A 25,604-nucleotide genomic window follows, 5' to 3' on the forward strand; every position below is an offset into this window, starting at 1 on the left:
AATGCATACGGGATGAAGGGAAACTGTTTGAAACTAGTTTATGTAGAAAGACATTTTATTTGTATACTTGAACTAAGGGTCAAATTTTCTGTTATCTGGTTCTCATTATTAACACTGCTGAGTATTAAAAGGGATTAGCTAGGAAAACATTGAGGTGATTTCATAATTGCCTAGAAATTCAAAATTTCCAGCTTATAAACTGAATCATAGTAGCATTCATTGTGAAGATTTGGTTACAAAGTAAGAAGTTTAATATGACTAATTGGAAGTATTTTTTTCTCAGTAGTTCACTTTTTTCTGTAGTATATTACATATTATTAGAAATCTACTTTCAAGAACCTATCCCATTTTCCCAGTGGAAGTAATAGAGTTTTGTACTTAACCAATGCATAGATCTATCAGTTACCAACAAGTGTCTCTGTTACCAAAAGTGAATACAGGGTGGTTACTGTAAAGGTCTGTTTTATCACTTGTGAAGTTCATACTCAATTCAATTCTACATCAATTTTCACTTTTTTCTGCCAAACTGGTTTTTAACATATATTCTATTGCTATGGATTGATGCAAAAAATTAGACTATAAAATTCATAAATAAGAATAGCTGAAGAAATTAAAAGTTACTTACTGACAAATATTTTATAATAGGTTGATAGCAACTTTCTTTTAAGTGATAAAATCATATAATTTTCAAATTTACATGAAAAAATCAGCATCTTTTGGAATATGGAATGAATACTACATTTAGACTCAGTTTAAATATACATTTAATAACTTTTGAATGGAAAATGGTTCAATAAAATTTGAAATATTATGCATTTTCATGCTTTTGGAAGGTATATAATGAAGGTAAAATGACTTTAGTAATTTAAAAACATTTTAGCATTAAAAATAGACTTCTTGTTTTTCTTTTTGTTTTTCTCTTTAACTAGGTTGTAGTTGACCTTTTTGCTTAGGCAATGATAAATTTCATAACTAAAAAAAATTTTCCCAGTGATTTATGTTTGTTGCAAAATAACACAGTTGGTTCTCTCTGCAGTCAAAGATGAATTTATTCACTGTTTGGAAACATATTATTCAGGTCCAAGTTATGTCAAAGAACTGTAACTTTCATATTATATGTGAAATCTACAATTGTTAAAATATAATTCATTTATGTCTTTGCATTTACATTAAGAGAATAGAATTCTTTAAGAGTATATTTTCCTCATGATTCTATGTCTAATACCCTAAATTTAAAAAAACAAAGTCTACTTAATACATTAATGTCTGAAACTCAGATTTTCAGCAGTACAATTTAACTTCCAGAATCAGAAGTTTTCCCAAAGGACTTTAAAGCACGGAAAGAAAGAAATGATTTTTGTTTCATAAGATGTTGTTTATTTTTAGTTAAAATACAGCTATATACTGCTCACTTGCAATATTTTCAGTCGATTCAGTTCTTCATCTTCCCACTCCAGATATCTTCCTATTATTACCTACTACCACTACAGGTCTTCCTTGAAAGAAAAAAAAAAAAAAAAAATCCACAAAACCTGATCTCTCTAACTGCCATATATGGTCTAAAAATTAGACAGGTGGGTAGGTTGGTGACTGTACTTTCCAACAAAGGAAAAGGGGCCAAAGAGACACATGATAGTGCTATTCTTAATGCAATGTTGATATTTGCGCTGGTACTATCCTTCCAGCCTATGTGCTCTATTGGGTTTCACAGAATCAACCTATGGTTCAGTGGGAATATCGTTTGTGATGTCTACTTAACCCACAGTGATATCACATGGGGAAATTACTGGAACAGATGAGCATGAGGAGTTTGTTTTCTTCAAACCTCATTTTCTCTTGTCCACAATAAATATTCCAAATTCTTAAGCATGTAGCTCTGTGTTTAGACACTTCTAAATTGTCACAGGGAAAATGGCTTAAAACTTCAGAAGAAACATTTCTTTTTCCATGCTCAATTAAACTCATTCTGAAAATGATGAAGGCAGTTAAAATGATTAATTAATCTATCATAATACAAACTATTTTACAGAGGTTCTTAAACATAAACAAATAATTTTAGAATATATGAATATCTACAGCTTGATGGAGAGTACTCTATATTTTTCAAGTAGAATATTTTCTGTAAGGAGAAAATCTCATATCTAAGGCAATCTATTCTTTGGAATAGTTTGCTATTCTTTGAGATTAACATCTGAAGTTTTTGAGTATTCATTACATCTAGTAATATATGAAAATGAAAAGAAATGGTATTATTCTGGAAACTATGATAATTAAAGCAGTAACAAAACTCTTTTGGAATTATTAAATTCTTTTTCCTTAATGGTTTCTTTCAATGAAAGTATCCTTAAAGATGTGTAAACTAAAGAGCCTGAGGAAACAAGACAATTCAAGAACAAAAGGAAATTGTTTCTTGTGATATTAAAAAATAACTTACCTCTGTGGAATATAGAACATATGTTGAGGAGGTGGTTTATAAAGGACTCCTTCATACACAGGCCAGAGCCCACTTAAAATTCTGAAGAGAGAACTTTTCCCACAACCATTGGGACCAGTTATCAAAAGATGCATTCCTTCTTGTACCTAAAGTTAGAGATAAAATTACAAACTGCAATATTTAAAAATGATTTCATTTGGCAGCATTTAAAAATGATTTATTTTTTAAAAAAATTATTGAATAACCTTGGATGGGCAAGAAATCAAAGGAAAATATACCAGGGATGAGAAGAGCAAGTTTGGCATTGAATGTTTTCTGAAGCTAAAAGCATCAGAACATAATTTAATTACAAAGAAAATGGCTCTTCTTGGAATGAGCACTGGCTTTCCAATATATTAATTGGTAATTAAAATATCAATTAACATACATACATGTAATTATCACATACATACATGTAGAGGAATACAATCATGAGAAATAAGGTAAATCATGCAATTTAAATAAATTAAGTTTCATCTTATTTATATTAATGTGTGAATAAAACTAAGCTAAATTTAAGTATAGCTGAGCATCGCTAGCTATAAAGAAGTTATCTGAAGAGGCAGCTGCATTGCTTAATTTTGTACTTCAGCAGTCTGAAATGCTACAGAAATCACAAAAGCCCATAATCAGAGAGAGAGAAGATGACTCTAATTCTGCTTTATTCACAGACTTAGAAAATATGTTCACCAAACAAGAAGGGAGGAAAGCAAGAGAACTGTAATTTGGTCTTATATCTAAGGATGAATTAAAGCATATATAGTTGGCCCTCTATGTTCACAGGTTCCACTTCCAAGGATTGAACCAACTGTGGACCGAAAATATTTAAGGAAAAGAAATTGCATCTGTATTGAACGTGTACCTATTTTTTTCTGCACACCACTTTATGTAAAGGACTTGAGCATCACCAGATTTTGGTATCTTCAAGGGGTCCTAGAACCCATCCCTCCAGAATACTGAAGGACTAATGCATGTAAATATGTTCATCCTCTTATATATGAATATTCCATACAAAGTATTAATAAAACAAAACCTATTTACCCATTATCTCTTTGATGCTTTCCTTTACTTCTTATGTTATTTATGATTTAAATTTATACAGTTACACATCATGAGTTCCCATTCCATTCAATAGAATGAATGGAGGTGTTGTTTTACCATGGTATTTAAAGGGTATTATAAAAAACAAGGAATAGGAGGAATACCACTTAAAATTTTGATTTAATTCTCCTAATAACACATTATGTTTTATAATCAACTATACAAAAAATGAATACAATATGAAGGTATGAGAAGCAGAAATCTACAAACTGTCTACAGATGTAGCTTTGTATCCAATGGATACAAATATTCAACTATCAATGATGTAGAATACATGATACTGAAAACTCAAAGATGAAAGAGCATTATATGGCTAGCATCCCAAGAAAATCCTGCAAAGAACCTGGAAAAAATAATTGTATTTTTTTTGCATTATTTTACTAGAGAAGATTAATGAACTTTAATTTTGTAGGAGCATAAATACTTTCCAAATAATTTTTAAGGCATATGCCATGGTGAGAAGCATGTCAAAAAATATTTTAATAGGGTCTTTTCCTATTTTCTCTTTGGGACTCTCAGAAAATTAATACTTTTCATTTGAGTGCTAATTGAAGACTTTTTTACATTAAGATTAATATTGTGAGACTTGGCTTGTGGTTCTGTGGTAGAGTGCTTGTCTAGTATGTGTGAGGCACTGGGTTCAATCCTCAGCACCACATAAATAAATAAAGTAAATCTACTGTGTCTATCTACAGCTAAAATATTTTTAAAAGATTAATATTTTCTAGTGCAAGTTCTCTTATGCTTAGATAACAATGAATGTGAGGCAAAAAGTCTCACACTTAATTTTCTGATATTTTTAATTTTGAAAGCCAATAAAAGGATGAAAAATTATTTCCTTTAGAAACCTGTTTACTTTTCAACCCATGCAAAAGAAACAGAAATTTCTATCATATTTTTAGGGTCCCGAGAATTTAAATATAAATCTCCAGTCAGAAATAATTACCAAAAATACATACTATAATAATTGAATCTTTGTAGGAATATAAAATTTATAAGATTCTCCCTCTAGGTTAAGTAATTTTAGTTCATTTTATAAAAGAAATTGAGCTCTGTCTGGGTGCAGCAGGGCAATGCCTGCAATCCCAGCAACTTGGGAGGTTGAGGCAGAAGGATCACAGTTTCAAGGCCAGCCTCAGCAATTTAGGAAGACCCTCCACAACTTATCAATTCTGTCTCAAAACAAAAAATAGAAAGAACTTAGTATGTTCTTAAGTCCAAAACAACAACAAAACTGAGCTCTGAATTTTTCCACAGAATGTGGTGGTTCCACAATTATATAGTTTGTAGGTGGAAGAATTCAAGGCTCTAACTCTATTTTTATTTGATAAATAGAGCAACAAAAAATGGTATTATAATACCTAGCCAAATGATATTATAATACCTACCTTTTCAAAAGAAAAAAAACTATACAAAAGCCACAAATGATGAATTTCTAAACTATTAATAGAACACTAATCATTCTGTATATAACATGAGTAAGAGTTACTCATGTTAGAAACTAATAATAAAATCACTTCACACGTCTACAAATAGAAAAATAAAAGCTGACCAAATATAATTAAAGCATAATTTCTCTTATATATATTAACTTAGGATTTTTCCCTGTTCAGTGAATCTCATCTTCTTTCAACTTCCAGCAACCTCCTCGTTTGCAAATATACTTTCAATAATTAAACCTAGACTAAGGTCCAGTCTAAAATCATTAGCACGTGTATTATCATGTTTGTAATTTGATTATCAAGTCCAGTCATGTCTTTGAACTAGGCTCAACAAGTTGCATTACAGTCACTGAATTCCAAAATGTATATTTGAATTTTAGAAAGCTTTAAAGGAGGATCTCAGGTTTCTTGAATACTTTCACATCTCAGTTTTTGTAGTTGAGACATGGGATATTAAATAATTATTCTCAATAGAATTAAAAACTAAATCTGAATCTGTGAATCTTCTGGCTATTTTTTGCTAATAGTAAATGTGATTATTTAAAGTAGAATGTAAAGTTATAGAATATGTATTAGTAAACTTGCTAATGAAATCTATCCCCACTTTTTAGGAAGTATGTTACAGTATAGTCTTGTATTTTTAAGTAATTTCTGTAAAGAAAAAAATTAAAATTTATTTTAATCTCAAATAGTAATGTCTGGGGAAATTTCCTGTTGTTCCTCAAAGTTACCTTGTACAGGCTTTCAGTGCACTGTGATTTTGATTTTTAAACCTGATAATAGAGCAGTAGAAATCATATCTCTTTTCTCCCTGCTTTCTGAAAAGTAACTGCTTCTGTAATTGAGCCACTGTGCATACCTTTCTTGATTTCCCCTCCTTTCCATATGCTCCTCCAAGTATTTAACATAAGGTACATGAATTCTGAGTTGTTTTGTATTAGTGTGATGGCAACAATCAGAAGATTCTTGAATATCATCTTACTTTGAAGTTTAGCCTGGAAGCCACCACTTCTCCCGCCGGTGTAATTATGGGAACGTTTTCACAAATAATTCCATGATCCACATCAATAACTTTTCCTACAATTAAGGAACAGTTTTAGTTGTAAAAGCTATCACATGTTACTGCTTATTAAATAAGTTAAATTATAATGCAAAACTGATAAACTTATAAAGATAATTCATAGTAATAAATTACAAGAAAAAAATACAAAAATCAAGCAAAGTTTAATTTAAATTTGTATATTTTTATATGTCTTTTTAGAAAATCATTCTGAGAAACTATTTTAATAATCTATTATTGGTATATTGTGATAGTACAGCTAAACAATCTGTTATAACTCAGTCATAGATTTTATAACTACTCTGTTTCCCTAAATTAACCTTTCCTACAGAAAAATCACAGGGCAGAAGAAAAGGAACTAAGAATTTAAGAATTGAAATAATATATTTTAATACATGATAATGAAACAAGTTTAAAAACATAGGATAATGACAAATGATATGACATTAGCCCTAATTCTATTTGTTAGTTAAATTTTTAAAGCAAACAGTTCTGCCATATGTTCTGTTTCCAAATATAATTCTGGAAATCTTTTTCTAAATAAAAGTAGCACAACATTGTTTTCTTTCATGACAATGTTAGTCACTAATTCTCAAGTTGCAGTACTAATTTTAGAGATATCTGTTTAAATAGTGTTGATTATTTAAATGTTAGTTCCTTTTAACTATTAAAAACTAACTTCTGAAAAAAAATCTTTGACTCTAATGATAAAATAACATTTAAATATAGGGAAACTATCAAAACACTTGTGTTTAATACCTTTGATTGCCAATGTGTCAGTTAGGGGTAATTCCATGTTAGCTCCATTCTTGCTATGGTTTTCAGGCTCTTGAATGACAGCAGTTCTTTTATAAATTCCCCTTTTTACTTCATCGAAGACCCAAAACATATTGTACACTCGAGTAGTATAGCCTGCTAATTCAGTTATCTAAAATCAATAGAGAGACGTAAAACAGAGTTAATATACCCAAGATGGACTCTTAAATAAATATGTAATCATATAAGTTTCTTCATTTACTATTAAGGATTCTATACTAAGATATTTAAAGAAATAGATAGTACATCTGATAATTACAACAAATGACAGTAAAAAGTTTACCAAAGTAGCAATATAGCAAGATCTCACTGTCAATTTGACTGGAATTATTAAAGACAAAAATTATTAATTCAAATCAAGGTTCAACATGAAATGTGATGATTTCAGAATATTGCAAGTCTTAAGGATCTTTTAGTAAAATTTCTGATTTGGTCCCTGGTTGTGTAACAAAATTCATTTCCAGAAAATCGGAAATTTTGTAAAAACAATTCAACAAAACTAAGACCCTTTATCTTTGGTGTCTTTTTTTCTATTTAAAATAGGAAGTTTTAAATAGAAGATAAGTACTTTTTCATTATAAAATGAATGCTTTTGATTCAAAATTGATTGTTAAAATTCCTTTTTGGGCAGAGAAATATCTGTGCTAGAGCATATCAGTTTTGAAAGTGACCTTGGTGCAAGGTTTTCAATCCTGAAAGGGACAAATTCCACAATCCAGATTCTTTTCAAGCTAAACATGACTTATATGCCCAAGGGAAAAAAACAAATATCATCATATTTTTCTAGGTAAGATTTTAAGATAAAATGAGATAAATTGCTGCTTTATTCCACAAAGCTTAACAGAAAGGTTCCTTGCTCCTATATTCTGCCAGCTATCCAATCTGGGTTATCTGAAATGTGACTCATCCCCTATGCAGACCATTTTTCTCAATGAAAATGAAAACACAGAAACTAGGTAATTAATCCCAATAAGCAAAGCATGTCACTAATAAATGCAGTCTGTAAAAAATTAAAAAATAAAAAATGATTAAAAAAAGGTTTGTTAAACAATAGCTTGTGAAATAATACAACAATGCTGACATTTGATTAAGATTTTTGTATGTGTAAAACTTAAGCTATAAATGAGTGAGTTAAAAACCTTTTATTGGGTGAGAGGTTTATAATTACATCAGCATTTCATTTCTGTATATTAATGTTATAATTATTTAAAAAGCAATTTCTAAAATGTTATCTAGAAGAAACTGTTGAATTCCAAAGTGGAGAATTACAAAGCTAAAGATTTATGAAATATGGACTCAAAAGAAACCCGGGCAAACATAGATATTTGCATAAAAAAATCATAAAATCAAAATCAAAAGGTAATTCAAAAAGGGCAGAAGGTTAGTACACTGGAATGGAAGGTAGAATTGGGCAGGAAGTGCCTGGAAAAAATAAGAATGTACCTGTGTTGAAATTACTCTGGGATTCCAAATAAGGGATTTGTCTTACAACTCTGTCTATATAAAGGAACCTTGGTTGCTCTGGAGCTAGCAGAGAAGGCATGGTGATTTTATGTGCTGTCACAGCAGATACGATTTTTTTAAGAAGTAGAAATTCTATGATTCAAAGTAAATGCAGGCAAAATAGAGCAAAATGCAGTCATTTGTTGAGTTGGAGTTAATCCGAAAGGCTAAATAATGTCTTTTTGTGATTTAAATAGTAGTGTATTTTAATGTGGCATGAACAATATTTTTATTCACCACTTAATGTTAAGTATTTTGTTACTTAATATTAAAGTGAAATTCATTAAAAATCTATCCCCAAAACTAAGTCTCTATAATATTAAAATTACTATTTGAATTCATTTAAAAATTGAGCTCTTTGGAGATGTATTGCTGAACCACTACTGTTACTTAAAAAAATTAGTTCCAAAATTTGTAAATCTACTATATAGCGTATCCATGGCTAATTTAGTAGGCAGCTAAACTCATAATGATACTTTAACAATATATATTGATATGAAAGCCATAAGGAATATTTGGATTTAATGAAGTGACTTTAATCTTAACTCTGTGATACCTGCAGGTTCTTTTACCATTCTTTCAAAAAATATTTATTAAGCACATATAATATCCCAAGCACCAAAATGGATATTAGGAATGTAAAGATGAGTCAGACAGTCCCTCCTTTCAAGGAACTAACGATCTGGTTCAGGAGAAAGACAATGATAATGTAGTCAAGCACCAGTCATGCGGAGGTAAAGACAGAGAAGGAAGCCCAAAGTCTGCAGGGAAGGCAGAGAGAAAAGGTGGAATCCCAGGAAGGTTTTAAATGTGACCGTTGAAAGTTCATTAATGAAGAATGGGTAAAATCGGCAATATGTATAGTGATGTTATGAACTAACATTTATCAGTACTTAAAATGCATTTTCTTAAATATTCTACATGTATTACTCTGCAAAACCTACAAAGTCAGCACTTTAAATATCCCTGTTTTACAGAAAAGGAAATAAAGACAGAGCAGAAAAGTTAAAGAATTTGATCAAGGTCACATAATGCATAAATGCTGAAATGAAAATTTAAATTTAGGCACTCTGGTTCTAGAGTCCATATCTGAGGGATTTTGGGTGTGTGTATGTGTGTGTGTGTGTGTGTGTGTGTGTTGCTGGTGAGTGAACCCAGGCAGGGTCTAGTATATGTTAGGCAAGTGCTATACTGCTAAGCTACATCTCCAGCCACTTTGAGGAATTTTTTATTTTAATTTAAAATCAGATATGTCATATTAGAGACAGAAAAGGAGAAGTAACAAAGTAAAGGGTATTAGCAACATCACCCTTCGGAGTTGATGCCTTTTTAAAAAAATTTTATTTTATTTGTTCTAATTAGTTGTACATGAAAGTAGAATGCATTTTGATAAATCATACATGCCTTTAAATTTGATGATATTGTTAGCAATTTTTGGTAAAGATATGTTTCCAAAATACTATGTATACTTGATAATGTACATTTTGCTTGATTTTTATATGCTGTATCTTATTTTAATCAAATTGACAAATTCGAGTACCTCTTTGTATGAAGACATAATTCTTTCAATAGCATCAGCTCCAGAGGCCAATAAATTTCGAGCAGTGGTAAAGGCTTCTGTCCGTTCACTAACCATAGCTTGCTTCTGACCATCCTCTAGATCTAAAATCAAATTATAAAACGGTTAAGTTTTTCAAGTAAATGTCTTATTCTATTCCAATTATGGCTAACACAATGATGAATATTCCATTAGTATCACCAAGTTTCTATAAATGTAATGAAATATTAAAAATAAAGTATTTGTACCAGATTTTATTTGAAACATTCTTTTATTTTACCAGTTTTTTAGGAGAGTTAGGACAACTAAATCTATAGAATGTAAGACTATTTTCATTTATCTTTCTTTCAAACTTTTCCATATCTAAATCTCTTCATTATGACAGCAAGGCAATAAAATACAATTGATCTGTTCAATAAGTATCACTAACTTGAATATAAGCAGAGATTTACAATATGGTTTCTTTAAAATAAGTGCAAATTAGCTGGCCTTCATAATCTAGACTCTATCTTTCTTATACATCCCTTATCCTATCATTCAGTTGTATCCCAAACATGCCATATTCTTAACCCTCTAATTTTTTCAATAGTGAAATGCTATATCAATTAAAGCACTAAGAATAGTTTGGCTCATAGAGAATCTGGTTGATTATCTAAAATAATTATGGAACTTGGGCTAAAAGGGGTTTGAATAGTAGCTTTCATTGGCAATCTCTGTTATGAAGAAAGGAACATTTGCATAAATGAACTAGTAGTTGACATGGAATGGTAACTTCCATGTTGCTTTGGCAGATTAATGACTATTGGGTTTTGTTCATGCTTTTAGTAATAAAATAACAAATAGTTTCCCAGAGATTTTATTTGACTTTTTTACTCTACTGGTTGTTCTTTTGGCAGGTACTGTGAAAGCAGTACCAGTAATATTTTGTCAGGCACATAGCAGTCAACTGCCTGACCTCTATGACAAGGTTGGATTCCTTAGTGTCAGAGATAAATCCGTGGTCTAAAATACTGACCTACTTTGTATGTTAGGTCAACATATTTTATTTTCCTCACTAACTATTTTAACTAGTTTATAAAAATATCCTCATTTAAGGATTTGTATTTAGTTTTATGTCTGTTTGTTACTACTCCTAAACTCTGAGAGTAATAAGTATTTAAAAGTGGTCATATCTCTGATCTGGCTATTTCACTGATTAGGTAAAAAAAAGATTTTAAAGTTAAGGTTATTTAATTATATATAGATCAACACCCCTAGAAATATAAAACAGAGTGAACCCTAATGTAAATTATGGATTTAATTAATAATGTATAAAAATTGATTCATCAGTTGTAATAAATGTTCCATGTTAATACAAGATATAAATAATAGTGAAAACTACTAGCAGGAGAAGGTGTTTTGAGAATTATATACTTTCTGATCAATTTTTATAAACCTAAAACATTTATAAAAATAAAGCATATTAATTTTTAAAACATCAAAAATCAACATTTAATCTCCTTCTTTTGACTTAAAGTCTAAGTTTATTTCCAGTTATTTTTATCTTTGTCATCTTGACAAATCTCAATAAAACCTTATGACTCTAATCTACCTCATATCATATATAAACATCAATTCTAAATGAGTTGAAAATCTCAATGTGAAATTAGAAATTTCACAGATAAATTAGAAATTTTATCTTTTAGAAGATAAAAGAATATATTTGTTATGTTGGGTTACACAAATATTTCTTGAATAGGATATAAAACTACTAACCACAGAGAAAGATATTCATCAATTGGATTAGATTAAAATTAAGAACTTCTCTTGGACACTGTTAAAAGAGTGAAAAAGTAAGACATGGAGTGGGGAAAGACATTTAAGATTATGTGTATGTGTTTATGTAAGTGTACATATAATATATGTATATTTATACACATATCTGATAAAAGACATTACACATTTCATTAGATTGATTTACAAATGAATAAGAAAAAACAGATAAGTTAAGTTAATAATAAGCTAAAGATTTCGAGGCACTTCTTAAGAAAGGCCAACAAAAAAGAGAAAGTGCTTAACTTCAATTGTCTCAGAGAAATGTAAATTAAGAGCACAGTGAAATACCACTGCATACTCATGACATCTATAATAAAAAAGACTGACAATATCAAACATTGACAAATATGTGGATGAATTAGAATTTTCATAAACTGCTGACTCCTATATAAATTGGAAGAACTTCTTTAGGAAAATGTTTAACAAATCTAGGAAAGCTGAGCACATGTATATCTTGTAATCTACCAGTCCCAGTCCTAGGTAAGCACAAACAGAAATATATAAATGCACCAAAAAGATACGTACAAAAATGTTCATAGCAGTACTATTATCCTCAAAACTAACATCATCAAAACTGGATACAGTCCAAATGTCTACCAACAATTGAATGGATAAAGTGGTATAGACATAAAATGGTATACTACAAAGCTATGAGAATAAATGAACTAGCTATTCTCAATAATACTAATGAATCTCATAATACAAAATGAAAGATTACAGTCATAAGAGTATATACTTATAATACTATTTATATAAATTTCCAAAACCAGCAAATATAATCAATGGTGATACTACTGGGAAGGCTAATGAGGCTTTAGGGTGTTGGTATGGTAAGATTCTATTTCTTCTGAGTGATGATGATTTATGTATTCACTTTATGAAAATTTATTGAATGGTACACTAATGATTGTGCCTGTTGATATGTATGTTATACTTTTTAAAAATGATGGCCACTTATGTGCTTAGTTAATTACAGCTAAAAAGTATGTCTCCAATATGTATTGATAATTACTGCTATGGTAATTGTTCAACAGAAGTGGAATTATATCCAAACTGATCCAAAATATAAAATACTTCAGTAATTTGACATCGAAACATGAGAATATGTAGCAGGAGCTATGGATATAATCTTGTCAAAGGTACATTTAGGAGTAAAACCATTACCCATGGTACAGGCAGAGTTTAGTTTCATTCCTGGAAGTAGTATATCTAGTTGCTACTTCTGATGTTCCACCTCACACTCTCACACCACAAGCATGTGGATAATATTGGCAGAGCAAGTAGCTTAGAGGCTCTTTTCCTCACATGACAGGTGTCTATGACAAGGTATGGCAAAATGAAACTAATGATAAGAAGCTTTTCCTGGTCTTGTCCAGAACTGCTTTTGATATAAAGAGAAGAATGGGCCTACTAATGTTAAAACATGGAGATTATACCTTTGAGGTGACTATTTTGTTCACATAATTTATCTTTCTCTTAGTACAAAGAAAAGAGAGATAATGTCTTTTAAAAACAATGGAATAGAACCTTTACATAATTAACTACTTCATTGTCTCTTTTTCAACCTTAGGATCTCACAATTACTAGTCTCAAACTTACTCAAGTCTCATATTAAGTGTCAATGTAGCGAACATGGAGGTAGCATGGTGTAGGAGAAGAAAGCAGTGGGCTAGGAGTAGATAATGCCTCTAATTCTTAGTACTTTGATCTTAGGCAAGATTGGGACTCTAGACTAAAAGATTTAAGCGCCTCTTCTGATGTGAAAATGACATGTTCTACATGCACTGCTGTAATATGAACTTGTATACAAACATAATACTATCCTTACCATAAAATTTCACTGAAAATTGAAGTACAGAAAATCTACCACAAAACTAGTTATCTTTTCTCCTCCAACAATTATGCAGGTTCTTTCCCCTATCCACAATTTCACCTCTGACTTCATAATTAATTTGAAATCCTTTGTTCCTTTAAACAATAACATTATTTACATCCTCAGACACCAATTGAGCATTTTCTATGAGCCAGGCACTGTTCTGAGTTTTACATATGTGAGCTTCCTTAATCCTCATAACAACCCTGCTTTGTACATGACAAAGTTGACACACAAAGTTATGTGATTTCCCAAGGTCACAGCCTAGTAAACTTAACAGCTAGCATCTGAACCCAGGCAATCTGACTTGAGAGTTCAAAAGGTAAGAATAAAATAAATAACAACTGCTTCCACCCAACTTTTACTATTTAGCAAGGGCTGTTTCAAAACACCTTAAGTACATTGTATATTTTTTCATAACAATTCTGAACAATGTATATTATTATCCCTATAGTTAAGATAGGAAAACTAAGACCTATAAAGTTTATATAATTTTCCCAAGGATGGATAACTACTAAATAGCAGACAACAATTTGAATACTAAGTCTGGTTTACTTTCTTTTTCCTTTTCTCTTCTTTCCTCTCAATCCTACTTTTTCTTTTTGCTATTCTCTCACTCACATATTTTTCCCACCTCCTTTTGCCTTAAAACATATAGCATCATGCACTTAATTCATTTCTAAAATAAAGGACAACTAAAGAATTAAGTGTAAATGAACATTGAAAAGTATATTAGAAAATATGGTATGTAGTTCCAAGACTTAAAATTCCAAAGACATATCACTATCTAAAAAAATTCTCGTCTGAGTGAAATATTTCACATCGTATGTCACCATATGTCAAAAATACCTAGTAAATATATACATATGCATTCATATGAACACACATACAGTAACCTTAGATATTACAGAAGATTTTGAAACATATAATGTTCTGTCATATGATTTCATTTTTTCTTCTATGAAAATTTTACATCCTTTTCCTCTATCTGAAAATTTTCTTTGGGAAGAAGCTTTAAGAAATACTCTTTCATTTGCGTCAGTGGAATTATTATTGTAGTTTCAATCTAAAATAATGTTCCTTTAATATGGCATTTTCAGGGTTTTTAGGATTTATTTTTAAATATCTTTTTGCCTCTTCCTAAGAAGCCTTGTTAGATTCTTCATATTCATTGTTTACCTTTTTACTATAGTCTCTGTGGGGTTAATTTGTCACCATTAATAGTTGCATTTTCACTGTTCTATGTTGAATACTCCAGGGTTTTCTAGTAAGACCAAACACTGCTAACAGAATACACCAAAATCTTGTCATTGGGATTGTCTCTCATATATATCATATGTGAAACTTTATAATAAATATTATTGTGATGAACTTTTTAGTGAATATTTTACCAAATTCCTTAATAAAATTAATCTTATGGCCACAGGTTTTTAATTGTCTTTTTCCTTTAGTATTCTTTTGAAAAAGTAGTTATTTCATTATGAAAGGATTATGTTTAAAACACTATTACTAACAATACCATTTTTCAATATAAAGTTTTTGATGATACTTTTTTGGGGTAATTTTGAAAACGTAAAACAGAATCAATTCCTTCAGTGGTCTAAATATACTGTCTCAGGCAGTTTAATTGTGGAGTATATTAGGTATATATATAGCACTTACCATAAAGAACAACTTACATATATAATTTACTAAATAGTTTACTAATATGAACATTTTTAAGTTAAGAATGACTCAAATTTGACAAGTGTTTTTGTAAAATTGGTTAAAGCATTGCAACACTGTTTTAAAATATTAGAGTATTATATTTTTATTTGTTTTTATTAGATTGCTTTAAACAAAGAACTATTAATTCTTAATTTTATAAAATTAATCTATAAAATAAGGTGAATTCTGTTAATATTCTTCACAGATGCTAAGTCCCTTATATAAAATGATGTGGTAATTGCATATAACTTATATCTTCTCATATAGTTCAAATCTTCTCTAATACCTCTCACAATACCTCTTATAAAACCTAATATCATATAAATGCTATGTAAATAATTGTTATACTGTATTCTGTAGGAAGTATAACAAGAAAAAAAAGTACATATTCATTACAGACACAAATATTTTTCATCTGTGGTTGGTTGAATCCTTGAATTCCAACCCAAGAATTTAGAGGGCTGATTGAAATTCCCCTCCATCCCTACCAATTAAGACCTAAACTTCTATACAAGGATTACATAACATTTTTTTTTTTTTTTTGCAGTGCTGGGGATTGAACCCAGAGCCTTGTGCTTGTGAGGCAAGCACTCTACCAACTGAGCTATATCCCTAGCCCAATGTAACATTTTAACATTGCCTTTCTTTTCCTTATCTTTCTTAGTTATTCTAAAAAATGAAAACTGTTGGTAAAGACTTAGAATTAGGCAATTGCAGCCTTATAATTCCACCTCCAGTATACCACTAAATCATGCTATACAGAAGGTTATCAGTATTACCTACACGTAGGTATTTACATATCATGGTATTTACATACTCTCTGAAACAATATACCAGGTGCCCAATGCAGTGAACCAACTTTCCAAATCACAAATCAGGGCAAATTCAGTTATGGACTCTATTATAGACTAAGTTCATAGGATATGAAAAACTAAACATGAGGAAAGGTTGTGTTATACTCTTTCTGAAGGTACTGATTTGTTTTGAAGTCAACTGTAAACTATAGGCTTTCATATTAGGTAGTGTATTTAAAATTGTACCCTGAGTAACACTGCATCAGAGATCTCTAAAATATCTCCAATTCTTTGAGACAACAGGTTTTTGATCACTTGTTTCCATTCATACTGTTGGTCTTATTACTGAATGTTGCAAAGTCTGATATTGTTTCAGACTACTAATAACTATAGAATGATTTCTATATATACAGTTTCACTAACATGAAACAAGCAATGACATCTTTGAGAGAAATTATGTTAAAGATAAATGTAATATTAAGTGTAAATGTCATTACCACCATCTGCAAAGCCAGTTGCAGTGATAATAGGTATAGCCACCATAATTAGTCCACAGCTGCTCCAAACATACTTCATCAAGAATTGTTCTATCATGATGTACCACAAACGTTTGGATAAAATAAGGTTCATCTGATCCGCTAAAGCTTTGTAACTTTTCTGGAGTTGCTTCATTTCTACCTATAGAGAAAAAGAGATAAGAATTAGTCCAACATAGTTATGAAAATAAATACTATATGTGCCCGAGGGCTATCTTTAATGACAAGACTTATTATTTTTGTTTACTTAATATAGCATCATCTATTGGCCTTAATAACCAAGTAATACAGATTAATATTACAATTAGTCATTATTATTTAGTTTGGGCTATTCTTGGACGATTTGAAAAAACTTATGCTATTCAATGAATATAATATTAAATATAAAATACATAAAAGTGGGCTGAGGGTGTATTTCAGTAGTAGAGTACTTGCCTAGCATGCAAGAGGCTCTAGACTCAATCTTCAGCAACCCCCCTCCTCAAATATATATGTATGTATAAATACACATATATCCCCACAAAAGTGATTTATAATTATAATTTGAAAATTTACGATGTTAAAATTATACTTTGTAAGACATGGATAAACAATGTGAAAACCATATCATTCTAAAAATAATTATATGACACACATGTATAAACTCCACCTTTGAACTGACTCAATTTACTGGATTTTGTCTTTTATGCAAGAAACATATAGCACACTATAATATACATCATTGTGTTCAGTGATTCAAAAAGAAGGACAAATAGACATGATTAATACAATATGTGAGGTCAATTTTCAAGTGGGAGTAGAAGTTCTTCCTATATTTGTTTCAAAAAAATTTTTCTTTAGATTGATTCTGCTAGTTAAAAATTGATAATTTCTGATGTTTTAAAAAGTAAATAATTCTCCTTGATAATTAAGATACCATCTTCAACTTAGAATACCTTAATATTTCATTTGCCAAGTCATCTGTATTAAGATTTCAGATGCATCATCTTAAAAATATGTCATATTTAAAATCTGAAGTTACTTCCATGCACTAGAAATTTATACAATCGAGTTAATTCTTTTAGGGATCTGCTTAATGTTGAAAATCTTGAATATTTAAAAATATCCTGGAACTTCTTTTTTCCTACTCATTTCCTAATTTCAATTATTTTCAAAGATAGACAAAATTTAATTTCACTGATTCTTTTAATTTGTTTCAAACTATGTATTGAACATAAACTAAGAGTAATGTAAATGTTACTTTGTAAGAAACTCTCCTGCAATTCTTAGGATACTCCAAAATTGATCAGACATGCAAAACTATTAAATTTGTCTTTCGTATGAAAATGTGGAGTTTTTCCCCTCCTGAGCAACAAAGGAATGACAATAAAGAAAACAATTCTAAATTTTCCACCTCAGTGGAAAGGTGTTTACTCTTAGTTTCCAAATACATATTTTCTTCACATACTCTAAGTTTACCTACCAAGTTAGGGTTTAAGTTTTAAGAAAGTGTTTTTGAGATATTTGAGTAACTGAAGATATGTAGACTGTTTCTTGGTATTGAAATTTTATTCTTATTAAACTTTTTAAAAGTTTGCACTCTATTTAGCAGTTTGTGATTTTAAAAGAAAATGAAGTATATATTCTAATTTAAATTTAGCAATCAGAGGAATCAAAAAGGGGGTCCATCAGTCATTAGTCAACAAAAAAACAGATGGTATCTAGCACTACAGTGGCTGATTGAACAGTCTCACCTTTCACCCATCACCTTAATTTTTATCTTACCTTATGTCCTCTGTAAAACGCAATTTCTTCCACGTTGGCTATAATTCTGGAGTGTACATACCGCAAATAGCCTTTTCTATGTGCTTCTTCAGCCACCAATTTACCAAATTTGGGAGAGCAAGCCTTCAACACTTTAGCAGTGGCATACACCACAAGTCCAGCCAACAGGGTGGGCCCAATTGGGCTTGCTCCTCTGGATGTAGCAGTCTGGATGAGTGTATACGAGGTCAGGATTACATCTAAAATAGGTTTGGTCAGGTTGGAATACAAGTGAGCCACAGATTGGGAGAACATCATAATATCCTCTGTAAGAGACTGGTCAGGGTTTGCCAGTCTCCCATCCATATTGATCACCTTATAATAAGTCTGATTTGCAAAATAGGTTTCATAGGCATGGTCTACTAGGCGAGTTCTGAAAGCCAAAGCCAATTTGCACTCCAGGTACCTTATTGCACTGTTGACAAAGGTGGCAGGAATGGCAATCATAAGCCACTTGATTAACTTGAGGATGAAAGTCCGAGGCTTCTTTTCCACAATGCTTTTCACGATTTTTCCATCCAGACCAGCCACATAGATAGATAGAAAGGTTCTTGAAATTAGAGCCACCGAGTGAAGGCAGAGCCACCCTGTTTCAGTGGTCACAAGTTTCGGAAAGAGAATTTTCCTAAGTTCTAGCAGCTGTTTGAAAAAATCTGCATTCACTCCAGGCGAAGGTTTTTTACAAATGGTCTCGGTGCAATGCAGTATTTCTCTGTTCTCTGCAGCGGGGTAAGCTTCTTTTTTCCTCCCGTGGCCAGATTGCTTTAAACGCTTGCCAATGATGGGATAGAGGGTTTTCAGAGCATATGCTGCAGCCACCAGGCAGGCAGCCCTCTTAGCAGCACCCGATCTGGTCCATTTCATTCGATCAGCTGCTGCATTTAGCATATGTATCATTTTCCCAGTTACCCAAACCGGCTTCAATAAGGATTCTTTTAAAAGATCATACTCCACAGGAACCCCCAGAAGATGTTTCGGAAGTCCTACAACATCCCATAGTCTGTAGCGTTTCTCCTCTACTGTTTTATTTTATCTTATTATTTTGTTCGTCTGTGATATATATACAGCAGAGCTCAGACTTCACTGCATCTACTGGGGATGATTCCTTCAGAAGCTCTAGCTGCACGAAGCTCCTCCCTCCCAGGCCCCTCATTGGCTGTGAGGGCGGTGGGACCTTGGAATCCTCACAGCTTCCCTTTCGAACCTTGAAAAGGAGGAGAGAGCAAAACGAATTACATCTTGAAACAGTTCAGAGAGGGTTAAACGTCTATTTTTGGAGAGGTCGAATCAGGCCAGCTACCAGCGAACAAAACCTGCCCTAGCTAGTGAGCATGCTCGGTGTCACTTAGAAACCCGCAGAAGTTTCAGAGTATACAATTCTTGGAGGGTTTTTTTTTTTTTTTTTTTTTTAATACCATAAGGGGAAGAGAAAGCAGAAGGATTTATTTGCAAAATGAGACAAGGGAAAGTAACCAGGGAGATGAGGGAGGAGGGACAAGATGATCAACATAAAATGAATGCGAAAAGGGAATGGGTCAGAGAAGAAAGTGAACGGGCACTGGCGAAAACAAAATATCAAATGCAAATACTTGGGTCTGTGTTTTGATCTGAAGTGGGGTTTATTTTTTGTTTGTCATTTCACGAATGGTCCCAGGACCTAACAGGTAAGTTGTAATTGAGGGTGTTCCTTGTAAATAAATAGGGGGAAAATTATTTTGTATTACAGAAAATAATTCTTTCTTTTACCTGTAGACTTTCTCCTTTTTTCCACTCCAGACCCACACGTACTTGTCATTATAATAAAAATCCTCCTGCTCCATAATTGTTATTTTTAGCAATGGAAATCAGATGTACTCTTATTTATTTACAAGGTGAGTACTAAATGAGAGTAATGTTTCATTTCGACTACTCCCTTGTGTTTTCACTTGGAGATATTTATGGCTATAATCAAATTTCATTTGGGAATCTGGAACTGGGTGATGGAAAAAGCTATTACTTCATTTTTCAAAAACTCATGTCTTTTGCAAATTTTCGTTGTGTTTGGTCTGTTTAGACTTAGAGGTAATCTACTGGCTACTTTCTATGTTCATTTTGATTATTTGATAAAAATCAAGAGTGTTTTAAAAATTCTTCACATTCCTAAAGGAGGATATAGTGGACATAAACTTCTCAATAGTCAAGCAAAATTTTGCATGACTTAAAAAATTCAAAGGACTTTTTTTAAGGAAAGGCTAAGTGTATATTTTATTTATTTATTTATTTTGCGGTGCTGGGAATCGAACCCAGGGCCTTGTGCTAGCGAGAGCGAGCACTCTACCAACTGAGCCATCTCCCCAGCCCTAAGTGTATATTTTAATGTGAGAAAATATTTTTTTTGCTTTCCTCTCCATCTCACTCTACAACGTAGATGCAAATTTCTAGTTAACTGAAAGCTTGGGAAGGGGGCATTTAAGGTAGAACAGAGCTTGGCAAATTATGATCAGTGGGTCAATTTTAGCCTGGTACTTATTTTTATAGGACCAGTAAGCTAAGAATGATTTTATATTTTAAATGGTTGAAAATACACCAAAAAAGAATATTTTATGATGAGAAAGTTATATGAAATTTTTATTTCCATGTCCATAAATAAAGTTTTATTGGAACATAGTCAAATTCATTTACCTACATTTTGTCGATGACTTCTTTTAAGCCAGAGTGAATGGATGCAACAGAGACTAAACTATTTAGTCTTTTTACTTTCTTGCCTTTATAGGAGTTTGGAAATCTCAGTGCTAGAATATAAAACCTGTCTTGTTGTTAAATGATCTTCATTTTTCAGTTTATTATGAACTATTCTCATTTTTGTAAGTAACAATATTCTCAAACTTTTAAAACTCTGTTATATGATTATATGAATTCCAAGAATCATTACATATATTTTCATTTGTTTACATTAAATTCAGCAAATTTATTAATGAGTGATAATTTCATACAAGTCTGATATTATCATCACACTTGATTATTCTATTAAGAATTTCTAAGCTTCTGTATAAAGATCAAAGGGTAATAGTGGTTATTATCAAAATCTTTTCTCTCTCAGATCATGTATGCAAAATAAGACTGCTTTATATTTTTAAATTTTAGTCATTTATGTTCATGTCCTGAGAGCCGAACACAGAAGGGTTAACTGTAACAGGTTGGAAGCCTGGGTAAATCTACCTGGAGGTGATGGCAAGATGTTTAGTCAGGCAGAACATGGTATACAGAAGGATGACTGGGTTAGACAACAGCTGGTAGTCAAGACAAGTGGCTTACATCACAGGCAAACCATCAGGGGCAGCCATATGGGGGAAAGTGAGTGGACTGGGAATCTAGAAGCAAAGAACACTAGAGATTCAAGCAGGACAGCTCTTAGCTGTAGGTAGCCCAGTTTACCAATTAGTAATGAGGCTGAGGTGCAGAAACAAGCTTTGAACGCCTGGGATGAGAGTTTGCTGAGTGGAGAATCAAGTATGAGGAAAGAGGCCAAAATGGAAATTAGTTACAAGAATTACCATGCAAAGAAGGTTGAGGGGCACTTAGTACAACTGTGGAAAAGGTCAATGTGAAGTTTTTTTCTTTGTTGTTGTTGCTTTCAGTTTTTTTTTTTTTTTTTTTTTTAATGGCAGCCCACCCCTACTGCTCTTTTTAAAAACTTTTAGTTGTAGGTGGACACAATACCTTCATTTTATTTTTATGTGGTGCTGAAGATCAAACCCAGGGCCTCACACATGCTAGGCGTGTGCACTGCCACTGAGCCACAATCCTAGCCCTCAATGTGAGTTTTGACTTGATATTAAGCCAGCCCTTTAGGTCCAGAGCTAACCATAATAATGTAAATTTCAGGGCCTAAGATCTGAGATTAGGTTCAACGTTTCAGATAAAGCAGAGGAAGGATTGGAGATGATAGGAAACAATGTAGGCAATCAGAGGAGGAAATATAGTCATGCTATATTTTTTGGTTTTGGTCAACATTGGACCACGCATATGACAGTGTTCCCATAAGATCCTAATGGAGCTGAAATATTCCTATCACCAAGTGACATCATAGTCATTGTAATGTCACATAACAATGCAATGCATTACTCACCTGTTTGTGGTAATGCAGTCGTAAACAAACCTACTGTGCAGCCAATCAGATAAAAGCATAGCACTTATAAATAGTTGACAGTGATAATAAATGTCTATTTACTGGCTTATGTATTTACTGTACTTACCTTTTTATCATTGTAGTATATTCTTTCTAATTATAAAATAAAGTTTGTAGTAAAACAGTATGCCATATTATACCTCATAAATTTCAGGCCTCATATGCAGCCTCATGCATATCAAGTTTACTGTGGCCCTTGATTCCATCAAGAGGTCACATGAAGTGATTTACCAATACCATCCAGCTTTGTGTAAATACACTCTGATATTTGCATGATGACAAAACCATCTAAGATGCATTTCTCAATGTATTCCCATCATTAAGTGACACAGGACTTTAAGAAATTAAGATTGTTAGGGTGATTCTTCTATTTTTTTATACTGGTAGTATGAATTAAAGAGAATGTTAATTTAGTTTGAATTCCAAACTAGGAGAAAAAAAAGAAGTGAAAAATCCCTTGTTATTGTATTAAACATATTTGATTTAATTTCCACTCAAGCTTCTCAACTTTATGTATTTTTGTATGGGAAAATATTAAAAATTTCTTGAGAGGAGAAATAATCTTAGAAAAAGCTTGAAATGAATTCTAAAAATTTTAAAAAGCAATAATTCTCAAATCATTCTGCTTACAATATGATATTCTCATGGGTGTTACCAATATCCATCCAAGAGCAAGATTAGATATTACATGTATATAGAATAATATATATTAGAAACTATACACACACACACACACACACACATTTTATAAACTGTAAAATCTCAGATTTTTTTGGTAGTAAGCAGAACAATATATCCATGTATATAAATGAATATACAATATAGATTATATTTTAGATTGCAAATCACCAGAAAGTAATTTTTATAAATAGGTAGAGATAAATTATTTAAACTTTAGTAATTTTGAATGAATTTCATTCACAACAAATGCTAAATAGTATTTGATATGTTCTGCATTGTTTTTGTGAACTGATTCCTGACCCAAGAGATGACCTAATTGCTCTACTGATCCTAAAATAGTACAGTGTTTGATTCTTATTATCTGTCATGCTACCTTAGTTACGGAGACATAAACAAAACTGCAGTTGAGATCTTCAGCCAATATTTCAGCTGTAACACATAACTGCCTAATACCTTGTTTCTAAGGAAATGTCTTTTGCTGTAAGAAAAACTCAGTAAATACCTGTTTGAACATATATCCCATAGATTAATCTTTCCTTAGCCTAATTCACCATTTCTACTGCCTCCTTATGACAGGGAGGAAAGCAGTGGCTCTAGTGAAGGAGAAGAGATGGTTCATTCCAGCTCTGTTCTTAACTCCTCTCAAAAAATTAGTCAATCTCCTTTATGTCCTTTCACAAACAATAAAGGGAAAAAAGAAAGAAAAGGAAGGAAGGAAGCAAGTCATATTTCCTTTAGAAAATTATTTCCCCTTCTAGTTAATTTAGTCAACAAATTTTAGAATGCTAAAAGTAGGAAAGGCTGATATACAGGACTATTGCTTCTGCCTGGAGTGTATGGTTTAGTTACTGAAAACCAACAGCCACTCTGTGCAGAGGGATACTTAGTTCTCTGAAATGTTGAATTCACCTGATCAATTCAGTCACAGATATACTTTGATGACTTTTTGTTATAAAAGTCAGGATTTGCATTACTAAACAAGATATCTACTCTGGGACATAATACAATTCTAGGTACTATTTCCCAACTACTTAATAGAAAACATATTACATTATGAGATCTTCTACAGGTTATACTGGAAAAAAGCATCATGGCAACTGAAAAAAATTCTTTGTGCATATATTGGGGATATTTAGTTTCTAAGCAAAATATTATAGAAAGTTTGTAAAATATGTTTTGTGAAGATATGCAAACAATACAGAAATGAACAGCAAAATCCAATTTCTGTTTTGGGTTTTTTTTTCCCCAAGTAAGAAGTTTAGTTTTCATGGCTAAATTGAATTGTGATCAAGGTCTTTTTAAAAACCCATAACACACAAAATGTAGAATAGTAGATTACTACAGTGCAGTGTTTCTGATAACTGTTTATTAAGATGATACATTAGAAATATGTAAAGAGTTTGGGTGTGGAATAACAAATCAAAATAGAAAATATCATATTTAGGGCTTGGAGATGGGTAATCTAGTCCTTTTCATTCCTAAGTCTCTGACTTGATAAAGACAGCAGAGGCCAGAAAGGAATTAGATAAATTACAGTGCAGATGGTTTGAAACGCCAACCCTGGGGCCACTATCAGATATTTTCATTTATTTATGGTTGCCTGGGCTAAGAGGTTAAAACCTACGACGGCCTTGTTACTCAGGTTGAGTTGGGTGGATGCTACACTGCGCTCTCCCATTGCTACCCTTGCGGCCCGACAGGGCCCCGCCTCCCACCGGAAAAGACGCACAGAAGAAGCCGCAGAGGCTGTTGGGACTGGGACCGGAAGGTCTCTCGGGAGCGCGTTGACTGTTGGGAAGTGGGGCCCCAGGCTGGTGGTGAGGAGAAGACAATCTCCTTGAAGCTGAGGGTTGACCTGGAACTGAGTGACCCACGCTCCAGCCGTAGGGAACTCAGTGAACTCTCGTTTGGGAAGTTTTGCAGCCATGAATTGGGTTGGGGGATCCCGGTAAGTTGCGCTGCTAGCGCTGGATAGTATAGTCTTCAGGTTCCTGGACATTTATTACCGTAGTGATGCCTTTTTCTTAGGCCCACATGGAAGGGTCAGCCTTAGCTGGAAACAACCTGGTAGGAGTGGGTCTTTTAATTGTTATACACGCCAGAATGGAGGCTTTTGCTTCCAGTCCCTGTTCTTAAAACGAAAGCAACTCGGCTTCTCTGCTATCTTCCCGAAGGCTTCACTTGTGGGCCCTACTATGGGTGATAGCCCCTGCTTTTCTTCTTTTCTTCCTTAATATCCTTTGTGCTTCTTCTTTTATGAGGCCCCTGAACCCA

At 32.2% G+C, this 25,604-nt stretch overlaps 2 protein-coding genes across 3 annotated transcripts in view; one reads left to right on the forward strand and one right to left on the reverse strand.

The window, feature by feature from the left end:
• The window catches only part of ABCD2 (ATP binding cassette subfamily D member 2), a 50,532-nt gene extending 30,688 nt beyond the window's left edge, over positions 1 to 19,844 (reverse strand). The window contains exons 1-6 of the mRNA XM_079139364.1: positions 18,443 to 19,844; positions 16,640 to 16,820; positions 9,936 to 10,057; positions 6,836 to 7,004; positions 5,999 to 6,093; positions 2,435 to 2,580 (exon numbers count right to left, since the gene is read on the reverse strand). Coding sequence (XP_078995490.1) covers positions 2,435 to 2,580; positions 5,999 to 6,093; positions 6,836 to 7,004; positions 9,936 to 10,057; positions 16,640 to 16,820; positions 18,443 to 19,378 — 1,649 coding nt within the window. The 5' untranslated portion in view covers positions 19,379 to 19,844. The remainder of the gene's footprint in view (positions 1 to 2,434; positions 2,581 to 5,998; positions 6,094 to 6,835; positions 7,005 to 9,935; positions 10,058 to 16,639; positions 16,821 to 18,442) is intronic.
• Positions 19,845 to 19,901: 57 nt separating this feature from the next.
• REDIC1 (regulator of DNA class I crossover intermediates 1) overlaps positions 19,902 to 25,604 on the forward strand; it is a 72,695-nt gene continuing 66,992 nt past the window's right edge. Inside the window, exon 1 of one of the 2 annotated variants that reach the window (XM_079139371.1) lies at positions 19,902 to 20,145. In XM_079139371.1, the coding sequence (XP_078995497.1) occupies positions 20,126 to 20,145 (20 nt within the window). In that variant the 5' untranslated portion in view covers positions 19,902 to 20,125. Of the gene's footprint in view, positions 20,146 to 22,128; positions 25,279 to 25,604 lie in introns of those variants that run through there. The other variant, XM_079139370.1, reaches the window with a different exon arrangement.

Source organism: Sciurus vulgaris, assembly GCF_902686455.1.
Source record: "Sciurus vulgaris genome assembly, chromosome: 5".
Classification (NCBI taxonomy): Eukaryota; Metazoa; Chordata; class Mammalia; order Rodentia; family Sciuridae; genus Sciurus; species Sciurus vulgaris.